Source organism: Platalea leucorodia, assembly GCF_965183815.1.
Source record: "Platalea leucorodia genome assembly, chromosome: 4".
NCBI classification, from domain to species: Eukaryota; Metazoa; Chordata; class Aves; order Pelecaniformes; family Threskiornithidae; genus Platalea; species Platalea leucorodia.
The window spans coordinates 18,396,326-18,418,242 of record NC_138826.1 but is presented as its reverse complement, the minus strand read 5'-3'; the positions used below and the strand labels follow the sequence as shown (position 1 = coordinate 18,418,242).

At 37.1% G+C, this 21,917-nt stretch overlaps 1 protein-coding gene across 2 annotated transcripts in view; it reads right to left on the bottom strand.

Annotated features, from left to right (window-relative positions):
* Window positions 1-1,245: 1,245 nt before the first annotated feature.
* The window catches only part of BTAF1 (B-TFIID TATA-box binding protein associated factor 1), a 47,384-nt gene continuing 26,712 nt past the window's right edge, over window positions 1,246-21,917 (bottom strand). For both annotated transcript variants that reach the window (XM_082310929.1, XM_082310928.1), the window contains exons 16-38: window positions 21,611-21,760; window positions 20,840-20,982; window positions 20,495-20,669; window positions 19,804-20,007; window positions 17,246-17,672; window positions 15,952-16,142; window positions 14,826-14,979; window positions 14,617-14,726; window positions 12,584-12,785; window positions 12,013-12,161; window positions 9,068-9,220; window positions 8,439-8,560; window positions 8,115-8,282; window positions 7,848-7,925; window positions 7,641-7,770; window positions 6,821-6,962; window positions 6,511-6,641; window positions 5,954-6,079; window positions 5,005-5,157; window positions 4,179-4,390; window positions 3,859-4,018; window positions 3,073-3,243; window positions 1,246-2,830 (exon numbers count right to left, since the gene is read on the bottom strand). In XM_082310929.1, coding sequence (XP_082167055.1) covers window positions 2,684-2,830; window positions 3,073-3,243; window positions 3,859-4,018; window positions 4,179-4,390; window positions 5,005-5,157; window positions 5,954-6,079; window positions 6,511-6,641; window positions 6,821-6,962; window positions 7,641-7,770; window positions 7,848-7,925; window positions 8,115-8,282; window positions 8,439-8,560; window positions 9,068-9,220; window positions 12,013-12,161; window positions 12,584-12,785; window positions 14,617-14,726; window positions 14,826-14,979; window positions 15,952-16,142; window positions 17,246-17,672; window positions 19,804-20,007; window positions 20,495-20,669; window positions 20,840-20,982; window positions 21,611-21,760 — 3,798 coding nt within the window. In that variant the 3' untranslated portion in view covers window positions 1,246-2,683. The remainder of the gene's footprint in view (window positions 2,831-3,072; window positions 3,244-3,858; window positions 4,019-4,178; window positions 4,391-5,004; window positions 5,158-5,953; window positions 6,080-6,510; window positions 6,642-6,820; window positions 6,963-7,640; window positions 7,771-7,847; window positions 7,926-8,114; window positions 8,283-8,438; window positions 8,561-9,067; window positions 9,221-12,012; window positions 12,162-12,583; window positions 12,786-14,616; window positions 14,727-14,825; window positions 14,980-15,951; window positions 16,143-17,245; window positions 17,673-19,803; window positions 20,008-20,494; window positions 20,670-20,839; window positions 20,983-21,610; window positions 21,761-21,917) is intronic.

Genomic DNA, 21,917 nt, shown 5'->3' with positions numbered 1-21,917 from the left:
ATCTGGGACTACATCATGAATTTGGAGGTCTGACTTTGGTGACTATTAGTGTTCTTTTGATGCCATTAAATAATGGAGATAGAGTAGTAATTCAGTGCAAGTTACACACAGTGCATCAAGCCTTGGGCATGTGTGGTTCTACACACGGGTCATGTTTTTTGGGGCCTGCAGTGACTGAACTTGCAGTCAATTGAAGGTTTAGGCTATGTCTTCATTAGCAAGTAATACACTGCAGTAGGGGCAGAGCTGTAGAGCAAAATGCTTGGTGCTGAGAACCTGACATCCCTGCACTATCTTTCAAATTTTTGTTTCAGCCTAGAAGTAAAAAACTTTTCTATTTCAGCCCAGACCCTGGTCTGGTCCAGCTGAATACCCATTAAACAGGTCAAATGCAGTTAGAGGCATTCCAAGAGCATATTTCTTGCTTGAGCTTTGCTGTAAGTGAATCGAGTTTGTGCACTGAGAGCACTGCACTAACAAGCCAGACCATGGTAAATAGTCTGCTAGCTTGGAAGCATAGAAAAGCTCTTAGTTAAATATTAAGGTAACTAAAAATGTTTTTAATGTACTTAGTGCAGTGTTCCTGCTGGTTTCCATTTTGAAAGTGTTAATTCACAGAACACTGAAGATCGGTCAGTACATATAATGATCTTGAAACAATTATTCTAGGTTCTGGCCCCCCCCCCCCATTTTCCAGGTGCAGGAGTCTTTTTGATGTCATATCCAAGAGAGCCATCACTAAGAGTATTATGGTTGCATAGCAACCTCAATGTGGTAAGTAATTGGTTTAAAGCAGTCCTTTGCTGTGTATTTCTTTTCCAACAGGAGCCAAACAGTTTCCTGCCACTGCAACTAATAAAACTCTTGGAAAAAAAAATATGCAATGTTTTATGACTAAATAAGCTGTTTCTTTATTCAAATGTCTTGTTATTTCTGGGCACTATCACCAGATTACTGCACCAAGTTATCTTAAAGTACCCAGTATTCCAGCATTATAATTTCCCTGCAAACAGAACACCATGCCCCATCTTGTCATACCCCCCCCCGCCCCGATCATCAGTTGAAAGCACAACAGAAATATCCTATGTATGAAGGCAGAAATTAACTAATGTAAGACTAGTAATCCAGCTGTAATTTCCAAAAGCATTAGTTTTTTCACCTAGTCAGCTACAGTAGAAAAAGTCTTCTCTACGGAAAAAATCCTAAACATGGACATACACAACATACAAGTTATATATTCCCAGTTTTGTTTATTTTCATGGAATGCTAATTTAGTTACAATATGGCAGTTCATAACTACTGAAATGTGACATTAATTCATCTCCAATGCTGCAGAACAGTCTTGATTTATATATATTGTTTTAAAACAATCTTATTTTACATAGTTGAGGTCTCTGGTGGTTTTTAAGCTCTGATGCTTAAGCACACAGCAAGCTACAAACCTTAGGTTTTATGTTTATACATATATTCTATGTATTCAGACAACTGCTGTAAGTTATCTATAATTTAATATTTATAAAAAGTGCATATACTGGTACATATGCACATCTAGAAACACACTTTTACTACTGCCTCCCTTTTATAAAAAGCTGTGTAACATACAGCCATATTACTCTCACTCACTGCTATTAAAGTCCTTTACTATCTTTGTTACACAATTTCAACTATTCAATTCCCTCAAACGAATGTAGGTAATTCTATGTATATATTCTCCTAAAGAAAAAAAGTCCTCCCTATTCCTTTAAGAAGCTTTAAATCATGCATCAGCTTAGTAAACAGTCACTTTAGCATGGATTTTAGAATCCTAGACAGTGTAAAATCTACTTCTGGAAAATGTCTGTCTGTATATTTAATTTCTTCTTTTAGTTACAAAAAATATATAGGATTGAAACATACTGAATACATGCATCTCTCAAAGTGGCTATATTCTAGCCTTATAGATAAATTAAAAAAGTACACCCCTGCTAATAGGATGCAAACATGGCCTCAAATAGGCCATTACCTGTATTTAATATAGCTCATTACATTAAAAAGTTCAAGTCAGCTGTTCTCACAAGATGGTGTCAAAAGACTGAAGAGCATAATATATTTATACTCCATATACAAAGGTGGGTGCACATACCTAGTGCCATTTAATTATTCAATACTTTCAAGGCTTCTAGGCTTTGCCTCTGGTGATACAAGTCCTGAAATGATCTGAATGAAAGTTTAAGTTGAAAATTGTTTTTTAATACACCATAAAAGCAAGTTGTGTTTAAAAGAAAAATGTACACTGAACAACCTGAAGTACTCACTGAAACAACTGTACAAAACTATTATAGATACAGGAAGAAATAATGGTGGACTTAACTTCAAACAGAAGTAACACTTGTTAACATATGTAAAAACTTGCCTTGTTTTATTCTTCTACCAAGTAAGAATTTGCAGCCATTCAGAACAAGTAAAATTCAAACCACCTCACAATGTTTACATTTAAAGTTTTTATACAGTGCAAACGTTTAAGACAGAATAACTCCCCAGTGAAACAGGTGACACTACTCAGTGCCAGTCTTTTGAAGATTCTTCTTTCAATAAGTCTATTTACACATTACGCTAAAGGTTCACTATATATGCTTTGAAGTTTGCTGAATATCAGCAGAAAAATACGTGAACTAGCAGCAGTTGCATTACGAATATATGATGGTTACTTTAATGAATGCATAAAGTTTTCAAGACTGTATTCAGTGTCATACTGTTCTTGATCCCATAGTTCTCCAAGGTTTTCGAGTACTGATTTCATTGATGCTTTCCCAGAAGAGGTAGAGGTATCTGCTTTTTCAGTTTTTCCATCCTTCACAAGAGAAAATAAATAATCAATTCATATGCAGAATAATGTTTTCAGGAATATACTAAATTCTTTGAGTCTGATGATTCTTTTGGGGAAATATCACTTCCTCCTGTTTTTCACAGAGCTGTCTACTATTCATCATTCTGACTTTAAGTGTTCGTCTGATTAAATTTAATATTTCAAAGCAAAGCTTTTCCCTGAGCTTACTCTATTTTTGGTAGGTATTTGTAAAAATGGTTCTTTACCTTGTCAAGAGTGAACAGATCAAGAAGCTGCTCTGTTCCCATGCTCTGTAGGCTTGCGTTTTCTTGGCTGATCACTGTATTTGCAATATTCATTTTGAACTTTTGAAGACCCATGATCTTCTCCTCCAGAGTACCCCTGGTTATCAGGCGATATACATTAACAACACGTTTCTGAAAGGAAAAAAAAAAACACACTTAGCTAAGAAATATCATCTTAGGTATTCAAGAAAGCATAACCTTGTAGTATTCATCATGGACAGTCTGGAAGCAGTTTGGCTTAGAGTTATCCTTCAGTAATTGGACTCAGTAAGTCTGATGTTAGATGAAAAGAATGAGACTATGCCAGCCTCTGAAGTAGAGGCACCTGTAATTGCACCTGTAATTGCATCTGTACACAGGCAGTTAAGAATTCATTGCTTTTTACAGTTGTAGAGGGAGACTAACAGCAGTGAGACTTTCCCTATCCAGGCATCAGAGAAGGACAACCCTGTGGAGCTTCCCTTCAGTTCCTTGTCTCAGTTGCATCTCTTCCTCCACTGAAGGGCGATTCTTCCCTGGCCTCTCCTCAGCAGCTCAGGAAGTACAGAAGAGAAGGCATACCAAGTTGGGGATAGGATAAGAAAGTACACACTTCAACATCTGGCATATTTGCAAGAAAGCAGTATGAGCTCAGTGGAGACCCCCAGACGTCACTTTTATTATATGCTCCAACCTTATCCAAACGTGAAGAAACGGGAGTTCAGCAAGGGAAAAAAAAAAACTTAAGGGAAATTAAGAGCTTTTCACCTGCCCAATGCGATGTGCCCGATCCATGGCTTGCAGGTCTCTCATTGGGTTCCAGTCATGTTCCACAAATACTACTGTGTCAGCCCCTGTTAAGTTAAGTCCCAATCCACCAACATGAGTGGTGAGCAAAAGAACATCTATAGATGGGTCATTATTAAACCTGCATACAAAAAAAAAAGTTAAGCATGATAAATTTCATTTAAATAATGAATTTATGAACCTCAACTGCTTTGAGGCAGACAAAAGAACAATTTTGTACCATATAAATAATATAGTTCATTACAGTTGGCCTCATACTCGTTATGAAGGGATATGCTTACCGCGAAACAATGGAATGCCTCTGACCAGCAGGTATGCTGCCGTCTAGTCGTAAATAAGTAACTGAAGGTAACTGAGGTCTGAGAAGGTCATGCTCCACTATATCCAGCATGCTTTTAAGTTGACAGAAGATAAGGACTCTGTGTTGGGCCACAACAGCTTCTGTACCGCTTTCTGAAGATCCACCATTCCCCAAACCGCAGTCTAGCAGCAGCTTAAAGTAAAAGAGCATTAAAGTGTACCATCAAAATGACAGTAGATCTCATGTAAATATTGACATTGATGGACTATCAAAAGTAGAAATAAGAGAAACAATAAACTACAGAAGGAGGTCTGTATATGACAGTTGCTTAAATGACATAATGCAAAGTTTGGCTTCATTGTCAAACTATGAAAAATTTAAGAGTCAACAGAGTAGTCATTTTCTTCTTTTTGTTTTCGTTAAAATAGAATTTAGTTATGTAATGCAATTTAACTTTATCAAGCTAATAGTCTCCTATATAATAATTAGGAGAAAAGGTTTTCTGTAGAAAATCCACAAAGAGGGACAGGAGGAAGAAACAGAATTAAAGTAAGGTTTCTGACACAGCAGCAAAAATTATGTAAACATCATCACCTTCAAGCAAGCTTGTGCTTCCCCCTCCCTGTCAAATTAACAGGAAAAACAGGGCATATTCCTAAAAAAAACTCTTGCACTCTATTTCATTTGCTACTTGTGTTCTAAGATCGGTTTTCATATTGATGAAGTCTTAAACAAAACCTTCTAAATTGTAACATCAGTAGAGACACATTTAGGAAATTTAAGGCACAACATGCAAGTCTACTTACTTGTTTTAAAGCAGACAGCTTAGGTGCGTGTTGGATGTCTCGAAGGGATGAATTATGAGCTGCAAGTTGCTCTGTAATTCTTTTATATTCTGGATGTTGGGTTGTTAACACTAATGCTGGATGGTTGCATAGCTTCCGTAAGTATTGCAATGCCTTTAATTATTTAGGAAATTAAGTTCAAAGAAATGGTTAATAACAATGTAGTTACAGAAAAAGGATAAACAAAATTGATAAGTATAGGGGCCACTCAGCCACATTCCATAATTTGGACTTTAGGTTATATTTTCATTAAAATAAAGTTGCACATTTATATTAAGAAAACCTGTATTTCAAACTGTGTCCAATAACTGTTAGGAGCATAGCGATCTTGGTTCCTCTTGCAGGAACAGTGCACAGACTACCCTTTCCCACGCCTTCATGTGTGTGGGATATAGTAGATGGGTTTGGGAACTGTGTAGAGCCTTTGCAAATTATTGTTTCCAAGTACCCAAGACTTAATCTGCAACTACGACCGTGAACTTTCATAAATTCGGATCTAGCCTTAAGGAAACTTTTTTTGTTCATGTTTTAGAATCTTAATTTTGTAGTGTAACAACTCAAGAGATCAAAATTAGTTTCCTCCTTTTGAGGTTTTGCACTTTTGGTAATCCGTTTTTAATTGAGAGTAGTATCCAAGATCCACAAAATAGCTCAACACCAGTTAAGCAGAACACATTAAAAAATTTAAGACAGTTTTATATGACTTAAGACACAAAACCATAAAATTTAAGCATAATAGCTATACATCACATTCCAGGCAATCTGATCCAAAATCTAAATATTTTACTTGGATAATATGGCCACAAATGTGTAAGTTAACTATCTTGATTTTTATTTTTTATTAAATCCAGAAATACAGTTACCAGAAACAAATTAACTAGGTAGTAAAAATTACTGAAGAAATCTGTACCTGAAATACATGACCTGTAGCTTTAAGCTTTGGTTTTTCAGTTTCTTCATTTAGTGAAATTGAAGAAACTGTTTCATCAATGTCACATTTGGCACGAGACTTGGCAAAATCTTCATAAAGCTGAACCTGTAGACCAGGCCCAAGACAAGAGAATGAGTATGTTCTCCCCGACAGAAGACGAACAGTCACTTCTAGAATTTAGTTCCGAGTTAAAAGTTCTGAATTATCATAAATCAAGAAAGCTATTTTATATGTAGCACAAGATCAACATTAACAGTGGAATCTCTTGCAATTTATTTTCTTTCAGCTTGGAAACTATTCTTTACAGAAATCTGCAGATGCCTAGATGTTCTTGTAGAACGATGCCAGAAATTAAGCTAAGAAATGCTCTATTGCAACTGGACTGAAATTAGTTTTTAAACAGGTACTAGAAAAAGTTTTTAGTCCTGTGGTTCCAGAGAATGTCAGAGCTGACATCAGATTGACCCAGGAATACAGAAGTGGTTCCTTTGTGGTCTTAACTGTGCTAAAAAAACGAAGCCACTTTTTAAGCTTACCTGTAGAGGACTGAGAATACAGTAATAATCTTGAATAATTTTGGGTGGAAGATCTTGCAGTACATCCTCTTTCATTCTCCTTAGCAGGAATGGCAGAACTTGGCGGTGCAGTGCTTCCATTGCAAGAACCCCTGGGGAAGGCCACAGAAGCAGTGTTTGGGGGGGGGGGGGGGGGGGGGAGGGGGGAAATTCATAACATTCAGCCCTCCCCCCCTTATGTTGGAGCTGACCGCACTTTCTCTTTTTATTAGCAGTTCTCATTAGCAGGAAGAAAAACGAGAAAACCAAGATGCAAGCGTTTGATCCTTACCAGCCTCTTGTTCTCGACTGGAGCTTCGGGCATCCCTACTTGCCAGTATTGGTTTCCCGTAACGAGCTGCAAATTGCCGTTCAGTACCCAAAAATCCCGGCATGAGGAAGTCAAACAATGACCACAACTCCAAGACGTTATTCTGAACATGAAAGAAACATTTGTTAAATTATTTTCAAAAGTAATGGACTTTCACAAGTTGTAAGAAACATTTCCATATGTATTTAACAGTGCCTATGAAACACTACAAACAGAACACTTCAACATACTTTTGAGCTCCTGGAACTTGGTGGCTCTTTCATCAACCTAAGTTACAGGCAGACCTGTACGTGTGCTTTAACGTATGAATGGACTTTCTACTGTGTCTGCTGTCTTGAGCCACACCCTGAGTTCTTCTGGACAACAAAACCCACAGACAAGTCATTTTGGACAGAGCCCAAAAACTGGAGTTCTCGGGGTCGAGTTTCTTGCCAATTTCACTAGAGGCATAAGGAAATGCTCTCTCCCCTTCCCTGCCTGCAACTTAAAGAACAAGCGGTAGAGAAAGTCTTGTTGCAAACTTTTGAGCCCCATTAGTACCACAGGTCCTGCACCCATTCCCCTCTACATGGGCATACTAGGAAAGGAAAAAGATGTAGTTTCAAGCATTTAGCAATGGAAGGCTTTTTTTTTTGTTTGTTTGGTTTGGTTTGTTTTACAGTTTATACTTTGAACAACACAACTCTGATAAAAAGCACAATAAAATGGACTGCAAAGTAGATCTTTTTTGCTTGTTTTCTACTACTCACCCAATTCCTTAGGAAAAAAGAAAAGCAGTTACCTGGATTGGTGTCCCAGAAAGAATTATCCTATAATTGGCAGTCAGCTGTTTTACTGCTTTTGACAGCTTTGTTTTTCCATTTTTTATTACATGGCCTTCATCAAGAATGCAGTAATTAAACTTAATATTTCTAGAAAAGAAGAACAGAATTAAGTAGCATTTAGAAGTCTAAGCTATTAAAAACTTCAGAAACAAACCATTTCTTACCTGAAGAAGTCAATGTCATTTCTCACAACGTCATATGAAGCCACTATGAGATTGTGTCTTTTCACCTGGTGTTGTAATCTTAAGACAAAAAAAAAAAAGAGGAGATCGTAACTGAAGTGTTCCTTGCGTATGTTATTATTTCAGCCTTTAAAGGTACCATCACAAGTTTTACCATGCCCACAAACTACGCTTCAGTAGCAAAGTGAATTGCAAAATTCTGTGTGTGGTATTTTACTCTACCCAAGTCATAAATGCAAAGTGCCTTACCTTGCTCTCTCAGTAGGAGGTCCTGTATAGTGCAAAGGATTAAGATATTCTTTTGAGCAAAATTTGCCCACTTCATCCACCCAGTGTCCTGTGAGTGTAGGAGGGCACACCACCAATGACGGAAGAGGAACACTGTCCACCAGTTTTGTTCTTGCATATTCCTGAGCCCTTTAAGAATATCAAAACAAGTTTGAAAAAGTTGTTTTTCACAGAATAGTTGAGGTTGGAAGGGACCTCCGGAGGTCACCATAGTCCCAGGACTATGTCCGGAGTCATTACCATAGATAAAGTCTTTAAGGTAGGGTGTTATTTGTTTAAGCTTACCTGAGGCAATGATCACCTGCAAGAATGCAAATGGATTGTAAAGTTTTTCCTAAGCCCATGTCATCACAAAGAATTCCATGAAGTTTGTATTTATTGAGAAATGCCAGCCAGTTCACTCCATCCTGAAATCAGAAAGTAAAAAGAGTGCCTCAGAAGTAAAAACTGGCTTTTGGCTAGTTAAGCTTCAGTTCAAACATCTGTATGTTCTGTCATCCATCACTGCCAAAGTATGAGCTTGTTTCCCCACCATAAATGCATCCGCTACAGCCCATTCACTCAAAGCAGAAGGGAATAGAGGGAGAAACATAAGCAGCCAAACAGTAAAACGAGGCCTGGCTTTGCAGTGGGGAGCTACCAGTCAGCCTACGCAAGGCACAGCCCATTGGCCATTCCCTGAGAAAAATGACAGAATCCAGAGGGCGGGGGGGAAGAATCATTAAAAGAAAAAACAGTATAAATGGCATGCATTACTTAATTTGTTCTTCCTTACCCAAGACTCCAAGATACACACTGCACACCTAAAAACAAAAACCCCCCAAAACCCAGCACCTGAACAATTCTTACCCTTCCATAAAATCTTATCAGACTGGAACTTACTGCTCTTTTAAAATAAAAGTATAAGCTGTTACCTGCTGGTATTTTCTGAGCTCTGCTTTGATTGGTACTGGAATTTTATAGTTTTCCAGTTTTTTTCCATCCAATAATTGTTCCAGAAAGTGACGTTCTTTAGCTTTCATTCGGATTAATTCTTCAGACATGTTTGGTGGATCTGGTATACCAGCCTAGGGTAACATTTTTAAAGCAGTAACATAAGGGCTACAGTACTCAATTCTCACACAGACAATAAGAAATAAAACATCATATTAGCTTAGCCATTTTAAACAAACAGATCGCAAAGATCTGCGGTCTTCTCAATTGTATAAATCTAAACTCAGTGCTATACTTGTTTGATTCCTTGCAGATCAACTCATCCAGGGTTGAAGGGTGCAAAAGAAATTCCACCCCAAAGGACACACTGAAAACCTTGCTACAATCACACAGAGGAGGGGAAATCCTGGTCATGCTTGTAAGATTTTACGAAGACTGAGCTATCCTACCTCTAACCAGAGAGTTTATCTGGCTGGCTAAAGAATTCTTTGCTGCCCATTTCTCCTTAGCCACAATCTACCATCCAAAGTTAGATGGATTTTTCTCCTACAGATGTTAGTAGAATTAGATCTAAAGTGATACTGAAATCCATAGGTTGAATTCAAGCAGTTGAAAACTATTGGGAAAAAGAAAAACCTAAACCCCTCCAGGTTTGTAGCGGCAGACCATGGCTTCCTAGGTACTTACCACACCAGGCCAGAAGCCCAGAGAAGCTACATCTGGGGACCAAATATGCTCAGACATTCCTGCTTGCTAATAATACACAGTAGCAAAACAGGCACTGGTATTTTCCATCATCACATCTGTCATCCCAGTTTTCTGGGCCACCTCCATCTTGAGTTAGCTTTACTTCAAAACCCAAGTTACTAACCACTTAGGGAGGGCTCCTGGCCAAGAAGAAAAACTATCAAATAATTCCACCATGTATGTGGTTAATAAAGAAGGGGGGAAACTAACGCAGATTTCGGATGTTAGAAGTGTTCCAATAAGGTATTTAAGTACATACATACACATAGACCACAGCCTACTTGTTCAACTGCTCTTCCTACCCTCCCTTTTAAAAAGAACATGTCTGAAGCGTGAATACCATGCCAGTTAATCTGGTTCAAGTATATTGTCAACTTGCAGCATGACTGCTTATCAATAAAACAGCATAGATTAAGTTGAACCATTTATTTTACAATCCTTCTTTCAGTCATATTTTCATTTTTATGGTTGAATGAATAATGAAATTGAGAATAAAAGATACAGGAAATTGAGCATAGCTAAAGTCCTTCCAACTCATTTATTGCTATTGTTTCCAATTCCTCACAATTAGAAGCCAACACAAAAATACAGATTAGAAACTCCAAGCTTATTCAGACCTCTGTCACTTTTACTTGTCCAGCAGCTGAATTCAGGTCTTGCATTTTAGGCTGTATACAAAAATGCCAGCAATAAACACAAAAGACTAGATAGACTCTTCGTTTTGTTACAGCACTATAAGTCATGCTTCAGGGACATGAAATTGAAAGAGTGGAAAGTTAAGGATTCCTTAATAAAGTACTTCCCCATAAAACATGTTTCCCTAGTCCATATCAATATACCCTCTTACTCTTTCCACTGAGATGACTCCAACCTCTCTACAGTTATCAATTTAAATTCCTTGTTTGGCCTAACATTTAAAATTGCTAGCATTCAAAAGACTGTCCCACAACAATACCGGTGTTTTCTCTCATTATTAATCTACTTCACTCTGAGTTTGCATATGTCTTAAGTTTGCACATTTAATATAGTTCAATATGCGATACTGAATTTCCTTAACTGGAAAGGGAATTCTTAAGGGAGTTCTTGAGTAACTATAGAAAAGAAACATGAACTCAACATGCATATGTATGCAATTAATAACACAACTATTCTACATTTCTAAGAGTTGCTCACTAAATTCTATTAAAATAGCTTTTAAAAAAAAAAAAATCTAAGCTACATGTATTCCATAGGATTGTATTTAGATGCATATGAAGGTCACGGGTGCAAATGGCATTGGAACGAACAGCAGCATGCCAGAAAAATTCATTTCTACTTTGCTCACTTTCAACTTTGTCAACATTTCAGTGTAATCATACAGAAAGTGCTCCATTTAAGGCAGATTGCTAGTTATCAGATTCTAAGGTTCTATTATGCTAAATTAAAAATTGAGATAATAAAAGATACTAAACCCATTAAACTGACTTTTTTTTTCCATTAGAAACATGCAAACGAATTCTGAACTGTCTTCTATTACCATCTGGTGGTGAAAATAAGTTACTTAGAAGCCTTGTAGTCTTTGAAGTGCAATATTAGAAAGCGTCTGAGGTACGCAAGTTGCAGGAGTGAAAAACTGAAGCAACTCTGTACCGAATAAACACTACTGGATCATAATACATGTAAGATTTTGCCCAAAGCTATAGGGCGGGGCTTTTTTATTTTAAAAGCTAGGAATAAGGAACTGTACTTATCGCCACACTATTTCTATTATTGCTATTTTATTTTTTCTTTTTAAATCATTATTGCTTTTTTATGCATTTCTCTTGACCACTTACACAACACCACACATACCTAGGGAGAACACACCTGTAACTCCCAAGACTTTTGAGCCAAAACTAACAAAAGCAGCATTACATGCAAAATTAATGAATGTACGCTAACTTCAGTATGCAGTTGAAATTACTTTCTTATAAAGAGAAATTTTACTTTAACATTCATTTAGGAAATTACTAACAGAGGGTCCAGTTTCACTCATTTTACATTATAAAGGACACATCTTCAATTATCTGATACGGACTCAACATCTATAAAAACAGTTACTTATTCAGCATTTAATAAGCCAGAAGCTTAGACTTTGTGGCTGGTGAAAAAGTGGATACAGGGCAGTTCACATACTTAGTACACTTAAACTTGAGCTTACCTCAAGAGGCATTAGTCTAATTAACGTTGCAAAGCACTGAGTAGCCATAAAACGTACACTGTCTGTCTGATCGCTCATTCTACCCAGAACTGGAACCACTAGGAGAACGATGTATGGAACAATACCAACATCCAGCTGCTCCATTACACCTGGATCAGTTATTAAGGAAATAGTTTTTACCTGTTCAGGAATGACTGGCATCAGTATATACCTGGTAGATTTCACACTTGGTAGGTAAGAGTTATTAATACATTACATTCAGATGAACAAGATTTCTACTAACAAAGCTGGGGGGGGGTGGGGGGGGTGGAGTTCTGATCTACCCAGTTACATTTAGCCCAGTGAATTCCATGATTTGAGAAACTGAATTACCTCCACCAAAAGTTCACTTGATAGGTAAAATAAAGGCAATGGAAATTAAAGTTTCTTCTGTTTCTTGTCTACAGGAGGAAAATAGCTTAACATTTTGTTTCATTCCTCCTCCCATTTTTTTCAGGCAACAGTTTTTGTTCCCCCAAATTATGCAACTGCAAAGAGGTTTCTGCATTTCTGAATACTCAAGCAAGGATACATGCAAGTGCTTCAATTGCACCTTCTTGTTTGGTGTTGTCATCTATTGCTCCCAGCCACGGTAGAACTTTCTCTAGGAAGATATTCATTGTTTCCATGGTAGCTATTTTGCTCATAACACCTACACAACGAGCAGCCATGTGTCTCACTGCAGTGCTGGGATGTTGAAGGCACATATAAAGATGAGGCAAATGCTGTATTAACTGAATAGAAGAAGTGGGTGGGGAGAAAAAAGAAAAAAAAAAAGAGGTCAATATGAATTATAAACAAATTACTGAATTGTTTTGAAGTAAAACAGTCTTTTTAAGTCACTGTTGCCTCCAAAAGAATGCTTGAAATGGCTCCTTAACAAGATCTAATTGTTTAGAAAGGAAAAATTGTTTCAAGAAGAAAAAGACAATTGAACTTTGAACAAGTATTACTCCCCAATACAGTTAAAATTCAGAGTAAGAAAATATTTAGGGTTTTAGTCAAAATGCAAATTAAAGAAGCCCTTGATAATTAAGGAAGTGTTTCACACTGGAAAATATACAGTACTAAGTACTCAGAACTTTTTATAAAAAAAAAAAAAAAAAAAAAGAATTTTGCTTAAATACAGATACATAGATTAAAGAATTCCTCCAAGCTAGCAAATTTGTCCTAGACTCATCCCATTTGTCTTTAGGCAGACATATTACCCACTATGGGAGTCTTATTAACTCTCTGTCACAAGACAGACACCCAGAAGGAAATTCACATCTTGCCAAGGGGGTATGTGTGTACACACGTCTTTTTTTCATCAGCACAAAGACGTTCTTATGTCAGATACCTTAAATGGATGGTCAGGTTTTTCCTAGCATGGAAGTCTCTAAGTATTAGCTTTGATGAAGCAATTCCACCCTCTTTGACTTTCTGTGATTTTTTTTTTTTTTTTTGAAACCTGTATACAGTAGTAGCACCCCCAAAATCAATTTACACATTAACTACACACCATATATATATGTATATATATCTGATACGTGTATCTTTAAAAAAAAAATCTTTCCACGTCATATGCTAAATTCACTCAAAATCCCTTCAGTATTTTATTAAAATAGATAAGAAACAATTCCGTATGTTCCCTATGAATTTTCTCCATCTGCTCAGAATTCTACAGCCATTCCTTATGCTCATCCCTTCCCATCATATCCTTTCCAGAGTTCTGGCCTACTTACTCCTTGCCTGGGAGCCTTTTCATATATTTTTATCATCCTCTTGCCCTTCTCTATGCCTCTTCCAGTGCTACTATATTTATTCTGAAATATAGTACTGCAGATAGCCTAGTACTAAAAATTGTAATCAGATCCAGGCATAAGAGTGACTTTCTTGTTCTGTTTCTTAACTTCCTATTGTTTTTCTTAACCAGTATTTTACATTCAGCTGATACTTTCACAGAACTATCCTAACTCCACGATCTATCTCCTGAGTAGAAATAGTCAGTTCAGAGCCCACTACTGCATAGAAGATAAGTCTTTTACATTGAGTGGTGGGTAAAAAGAAATAATTTTAAAAGTTACTTTTGCATTCCTTGCACAGGGAGGCTGTCTGTTCTCCAGGTTTAGAAAACTTGCCATTAGAATAAAGCAGAGTTGAGATGCTGATTTGAATGTAACACAATAGCATAAATATTATCATAACTCAAACTTTGGACACAATCTTGTTTGGGCATCTCATCCAGAAAAGGATAGGCGAAGTCTAAATTGTAGGTAGATGTTTGCTTTTGTGGTTTATTCTACAACCTGAATAAACAAATACAGAATTTAACATCCTACAGGACACAGGGAAAAAACAGCTTTGAAGCGTAACAGCTCAACTGCTGAAGACAGAAGGCTATGTCTTCAGCTTATCAAGACTAGGATACAGGACTTGAAGAACAGGCAAGCTAGCAAGTGCAATAGAAACCATTTGAGCAAAATTAGAAAAACATCTAAAAAGAAGCCTCACAAAAAGATTTAAAACAGTGGCAATGAACAGGCTTAATTGCTTCACACAAAAGCTGCTTTGGAATATAATTACCAGAGGATGGAGCTGAGTATCCATTGAAGCTGCTGTTGTTTCAAAAACCTGTAAAGAATTTACTAGCTCCTGGGCAGGAGCATCTCCTTTTTCCAGTAAGGACTTTCGGTCTGTTAAAAACAGAAAAGGTGTTCAGTTCAAGACTGACATACTGCACCCAGCCTACCAGTCCCCCCCCCCCCCCCAGCTTAAATCAGAAGTGTAATTACCAAAATTATTTATGTGAATGTTGTTCCTTAATGAACCAACCATAGCATCCCAGAGATGTGGCAATCCCGTTGCCATTTCAGCACCAAAGTGTTTAGCTATAGTAGATAAGGCAAATTCAGCTCCTCTTCTCTGTACAACATAAGGTTTCTGAGCCTAGAATTAAACAATTTAACAAAGTAATGAGGACAAATACATTTAAGAATAACAATTATTTTCAAGGAGTCTCCCATTGTTACATAGGCATTCAATTCTGATTGTGTTTATAGCTACCTACAACACAATTGCTGGTCGATTTTTTTCTTTGTAAGTTAGTTATTTTTTATACAGGTAAAAAATGAAAATCTTTTATAGCAGATTATTTAAATCCTATAAATTCAGGGATACAGCTTTTGCTGACACAGGCCCGTTTCAGCAAGAGGTTTTCCAACTGGTTCCAGTTCCAGAACCTCAGATATTGCCAATATAGGGGACACCAAGAACAGTAGCATGCTAGCAAAACTTCCCAAAAAGCAACACTTCATTTGTTATTAAGCCCTTTCTCTTGCTCCCACCCTCTTCAGAAAGTGGAATTGATAAAAATCACTTATAACAATTAAGAAAGAAATCCACAACACTGTTTAGGAATCACAGTCCTGACTTAGGATCTTATTAAAACACGGTGAAGTTTTATATGAATAGAACAGTAAGAAAAAAATTTAGCATATCAAGTGTGGAAGTCACACGTACATCCTACAGCCAGGCGTATTTCAAATACTGTTTTTAATGCTTCAGAGCTTCCACTGTGCATCAATATGACCAACACTAGCATGGGTAACAGGACGCAGTCACAGCATAGTGTGTGGAAATCCATTTCCATGGATTTATATTGAGATATTCATACCCTGTACTAAACGTGGACTATTTCAGGAGTATTCATTTCCTTAATGACACACTGAAGATTTAAATCATTGTCATCATCAACTAATATATGCTGCTTGCATCACAGTATTTTATGTCCACTCAGTTCTCTCATGAAAAGATCCTGGACATGCCTATTATAATGCTATCAACTCCAGTGAATTCAAACTACTGGAAGGGAGTAAGGAAGAATGTGCAAGTTGCAAACATAAATTTTTTGAAATGTACCTCATCAAGTTCTGTAGGAATGCTTCCACTACTGCCGGTGGGGAGATCTGCAATTGGGGCTTTCGGAGCTTTTGGAGTAGGACCTCGCCGACTTGTGATGGCAAAAGCAGCTTTCTGATGTCTGTACAGGGTAATTATTCCCCTGTGCTTAGTAACTGTATGATGCATCCCATCTTTATCAGAGTTGGGCCCTAAAGGAAAAGAGAGAATAGCTGACAACAGTTTAAGCTGCAGTTTAAAACGTAGGTGGAAGTGATAGCTACCTACAAGTCATCTGCAGATCTCAGCGTGCTTTAAAAAAAAAAAAAAAATAAAACAAACACCATAAATGTCATGATCCTCAAGGATGGAAAAATTTAAGTACAGCATAGAGTTACTCTGTTAAGAACACATTACAGACCTGGCAAGAAAATCTAAGTGTGCAAACTTCCACATAAATTCTTATTCAGCAATACATACAGGTAATAAAACTTCAATCAAATATAAGAAGTTTGCACAAGTGTTTGTTTTTTTTTTAATAAACCAACACATTATGTTCTAAAGTTTAAAGAAACTTATGTTCTGTGTCCTTTACAAACAGTTCAAAACTTCTATCATGATACAATAACAGATGCCATCAGTATATTTGGATTTGTTGATGTTTCTGTTTATGCTAATCAGCTTAATTTTCAGTCAGATACAGCATTATTCTACTCTGATACGAAGGATGACACATTCATTATAAAAAAGTAAAATGTATAATGGTCAAACCTTAAAGCAGGTTAGAATCAATCTAGTATTAAAGTCTTAATTTGTGTTGTTCATTCAATCCACACGTTTTTAGCAAGGGACAGTCATTTAAAGAAAATCCATGACCATAGCATGCATTATTTGTTCATTTCAAACACTGTCCTCATCTTTTGTTATCTTACTATTAGCCTATGGAACATAACAGAAGTCAGACTTTTTTCTAACAGGCTACTCTAATTTCCATACCGATTCAATTTCAATTAAAAAGCTTCATAACACATGTAAATGAAATGTGATCATAAGCGGATAACAACTGAACAACAGCACATATCTGAAAAACAGAACAAAGGTCTTTTATACATAAAGTTTCTGAAAACTATACACAATCACTAGTTGCACGCAGTGTGTAGTTTAAGATACCTAAATGAAATAATTACTAATAAATGAAGACTCAGCTGCTGGCGTTTTAGAAACACTGGAAACAAGACTCACTCAAATACTCATTTTAACAGTTCAGAGAAAAGCAGCCATATTTTAAGAATCCTGGCAGTCCTAGATATCATACCTTTTGAGTTTTCATGGCTACTCTGAGGCTGTGCAGGAGATGCTGCTAGTGGTGTGAGATGCGGATCCACGCAGAGAGAGTTGCAGAGATTTTTTATAATCTTTGAGTTGGGACAAGGAGACCTTGTTGTACACTGCTGAAGTAACTTTGCTATACATGAAGCCACATAGTTTTGTACAAGTGTATTCTCCTCTTTTTTGATAGCTTCCATTAAAGGTTTTATAACAGGATTTAGTTTTTCTGGAAGTTGCTGCAAGTTCACAACTGCACATGCAGCAAATGTATGGACTCGTAGATGCAACACTTGCCACTCTTGATTTGTTTCTGTAACAGTTATTTGGACTTGTTGTCGTTTACTGTCCAACTGTTGTAGAATTTTAGGATTCAAAGTAAAGGATGATGTCACTTCATTGAAAACAGAAGTAACCTAATAAAAAGGAAGAAAGAGTTACAAATCTATTTACTGTACAATGGGATATCCTCTGAAAACCATGGTTTTCACAGCAGAACACGAGTCACTTCACCAGGTATTATCATCTCCATTTTTCCAGCAAACAGCAGGAAATGCTCCAAAATGTAGTTTCTGGAATCTTGAACTGCAGCTCAAGGGGAAAATCAGGCATATTATGAACATTTCAAGTCCAGATTCCCAAAGCTAAAAGAGGAGTTTACTAAAAGAGGAGTTTATATATGCCTCCAAATTTAGATTGTCCTATATCCACCAGATATATCTAGATATTCTGGCAATACGTAAGCACATGACAGATAAGCAAAGGAGAATATGCTATGAATACAGCAGGCCAGAAAGGATGTGCAAGCTCCTGTGCATGAAGAAGTTGTTTCTAAGCTGGTTTTCTTTTGAGGAAAGAGACTGGGATAAAAATCTAAGGAAAACATCAGCACAACACAGTAGTTGCAGGACTTGCCATATCTGCCTCCACTCACAACTGGCTGACTCCTGTTGCTTAAATCTTTCACAGGCAACAAATTAAAAGCAACATGGAAGCATGGAAATGCTGAACTTATTCTACTGATAGGATAGTTAGGCTCCTAAGTACAGGAAAGATGACAGCTGTTGAGAGGGTTAGTCTGAGGGGCTTTTTTTGTTGGTTTTTGCCTTTTACTTTTAAATGTTCAGGTCAGGTCTTTCAACTATCAGACTTGGACTGCTTCATTCTATAGATACCTCAAGTTCTACTCCACACGACTTTGATGACTGGAATGACCAAAGGATGCAAAAAATAGGAATAGCCAGGAGAAGCACAGGGTTTCTACATCTAATGCATGAAGACCCATACTACAATGCAGTGTAGATTGAGTGTCTGTATTTCAAGAAAACATGAAGAGTTGAAAAGGGTGCAGAAGACAGCCACAGAAAATGGCAAATAGTTATGGAAAGAATCTTCTAATCCAGAATGGATATGTTTTGAAAAAAAACACACATTAGTCAAGCAGCCCTATTACTAGACTCGAGTAAACAGTTGAGGTGTATGAAAACTCCTGTACTTCACAGACTATGAGCTCACACGATTCTGTCTGGCTTTACCTTGGGAATTTATTCATTTTAGATGGTAGCCATCATCAGACTGCCTGCCAAAATTCCCTCAGCCCATATACATAGTTATCTATAACTTTAAAGATATGTTGAGATTTCCAAGTTAAGCTACTGCATATTACTACATAAATAGCACCATCTGAGAATTTCAAGATCCGTCACGCTACAGTCATCATGGCCATTATCGTACAAAACTTAAACCTTCTCTTATTCTGACTCTTATGCTCAGCATCCCAGTTGCATATACAAACACATCCAGGATACTAATCCCCCTCTTCCCCCCCGCCCCAAGCTGCACCACATCCATCACCATTCCTTCATCCCCCTAAATCTACACACCCCTCCCACCCCAGTCCCCTTTTATATTTTGCAGGCTCTCAAATCCACAAGCTCTTCATTTACATCCTACCTCATCTGTCCATGCTCATCTTTCTCTCTCCTTAAGAAGCCAGTTTAGGGTTGGAAGAAAAGCCTTTTCATTTGTTGCCCCAATATTATCGGCTCTATTTTTGCTTACAGAGCTTTTAATGTCAAGAGCTACCTTTTATTATCACATCTAACTCTGATGTTTTCAGATTAAAAACGACAAAACAATTGAACAGCCAGAAAAAAAAAAAATCACTTTAAAACACATGCTTGGAGGGTCAGGGGGAGAAGTTCTAGGATTTACACAGTTTATTTACTAGTCTTTTGACAGTGGTGTTGAAGGAGTTCCAGCTGGCTTTGTCATCTTCTGTGTAGATTTCAATAGTGAATCTACAATTGGAATCAGAACACTGTCAATTTTTTCTCCTGTTAAGTATCTACCTTGCATTCTACACCATTTTTGGCATAGTCTGTAAACACTGCAAGTGAAGTGGTAAGTATCTATTATATATCTCATGTCAAAGGATATGTAAAGTCACATTATGTCTGAAAGTTACTGTCTGTGTAATAATTACACTGAAGATGTATTTCAAGACAAGAATAGATTTGAAGGAAGGGCAGGCATGCCTCTACTTACCAGCTCATTAGCTTGATCTATTGTAAATACACTGCAGTTTACTCTGTTTCCAATGTCAATGTGTGCATCAGCTAACAATGAGATGAGTTGTTTACATTCATTCTGCATTCGTGTAAAAGGAACAGCAATTTCATCGTAATAGAGATGTTCAGAAAGGACCCCAAGTAAACGAGGTTGCACACAAATGGCCACAGTTCTACACTCCTATAACAGGAAAAGACATAATTTGTATTTCTCAGTAATCACAATTTCTTTTGTTCAGCTTTGGGAACTAAACAGCACAATTAGCTACAAAAATCCAGTTTCCAGAGGGACCATTAACATTTGTAATCCAGAATATTAACGATTATAAAAAACCCTTTCGGTCTGCCACTAGAACAGAAGCGATAGTGAATACAGGGAAGGCAGTCATGTTAAAAGGAAGCATTGACCTTAGATAACATGCATCTTGAGATTAAACTTATTTGTAGAAGAAATGTGAACATATTTACTGATTCATAGTTCTGACAGTTGGCTTTTAGCTCCTGAGTAATGTATTCCTTCATTCTCTAACAATCAAGATTTTAGTATTTAGATGTATAAATACCATTTTAACGTATCGACTGAAATTTTATTTCAAGCTAAGTAGCAGACGACAAGCTGTGGATTAAGATAGTAAGTAAAATTTATTTTTGCCACAGAAACATCCTACCTTTTGCAAGGCTGCCCACTCACAGATTACTAATGCAACACTAATCCTCTGCAAGGCAGATTTAGAATTCAAGTGGAAGAGCAGTAGCTGAGCTAATGATTCAGCTGGCTTTATTTCTTGAGTAACGGTATTTACACCTGGGTCACAAATACAGCAGCAAAGTGCTCCCAGCAACCTGACAAAAGGAGAAAGAACAGTCACTTCAATGTTACAATTACTCTGCAATTAATGATTCAAAATGAAGATGCCAAAAAAGCCTACATAATTAGGTTTTGGCAAAAAAAACTATATAATGAAAAAGATAAATTGCTTTTAAATATTTTTGCAGATTTCCAGTAAACTGACTTTGCTGCCATCATCCGAGCTCGCATGACAACATAATCCCTGGTTGCTGGATCTTCTGCAATGCTGTCTGCCCCAGCAATGTATTCCTGAATCACTTCCTTATTCTGGGTTTGACCTTGACGCAGTTTAGCACCTGCCTTCTCCTATGGAATAAAGTTGGGAGAGATTGAAAGTAAGTGTGTTTGTAATAGAAAAGAGGAATTCGTATTCCGTAACATTTCCAATAACCATCATACCCTGCCAAAGTTGGACTAAGCTGGAACATTTCTTGGATAACAGACTCCTTGAAGTAGTTAATCATTGCAAATCACCTCTCCACTAATAGTATTCTACAGTCCCATTAAACATATGATATGGTTCCTTCACTACAATATTAAAACTAATACTCAACATATAGCCGATAAACTGAGTCCGCACCGAGGAAAAAGGAAACCTCTTTCAGCGTGTTTTCAGAAATAATGCAATGCTTTTAGACTTAACTCAGTCCTGCAAACAGATGGTTTTGGAACCATGATGGTTATGGAACCATGTAAATAAAGACTTTATAAAGTATTCACAGGGAGCATGCTACATGACAAAACTTTGCATTCTCATGGATAACCTGACAAGAACTATTTTGCTCTAAACACTTGAGGTTTGTAAGCTAGGTTACATTTAGAGTTGTAGAAAGGCCCCACCACTCCACTCTAACACCTTTAGAACATGTCTTTACATACAGCTAATCAATTTCCTACTTTCCCAGAACAGTTAGTGAGGTCACATTTCACTTACTTTTGATCTGGTTTTTACTTCTAGCAACATGTTTAAGTCAATGGGCAAATGAGGTGGCTGCATCATTAAGCAGAGCCAGGCTCCCATCCATGGACAAGCAGCTGCAACCACGTACTGTACAGACGCCTTGTTTAACAGTTCCAGCCATACCTTTGGAAAGAACCATAGTGGAAGTCATGACACATTTGTATGTGGTCTACGTAAGATCATGTATGTGCTGATAAGACTGTAGGAACCATCCTATTCTCCTTCACTCTATAGCACAGCATCAAATAGGCTAACTACAAAATAATTAACACGAACACAC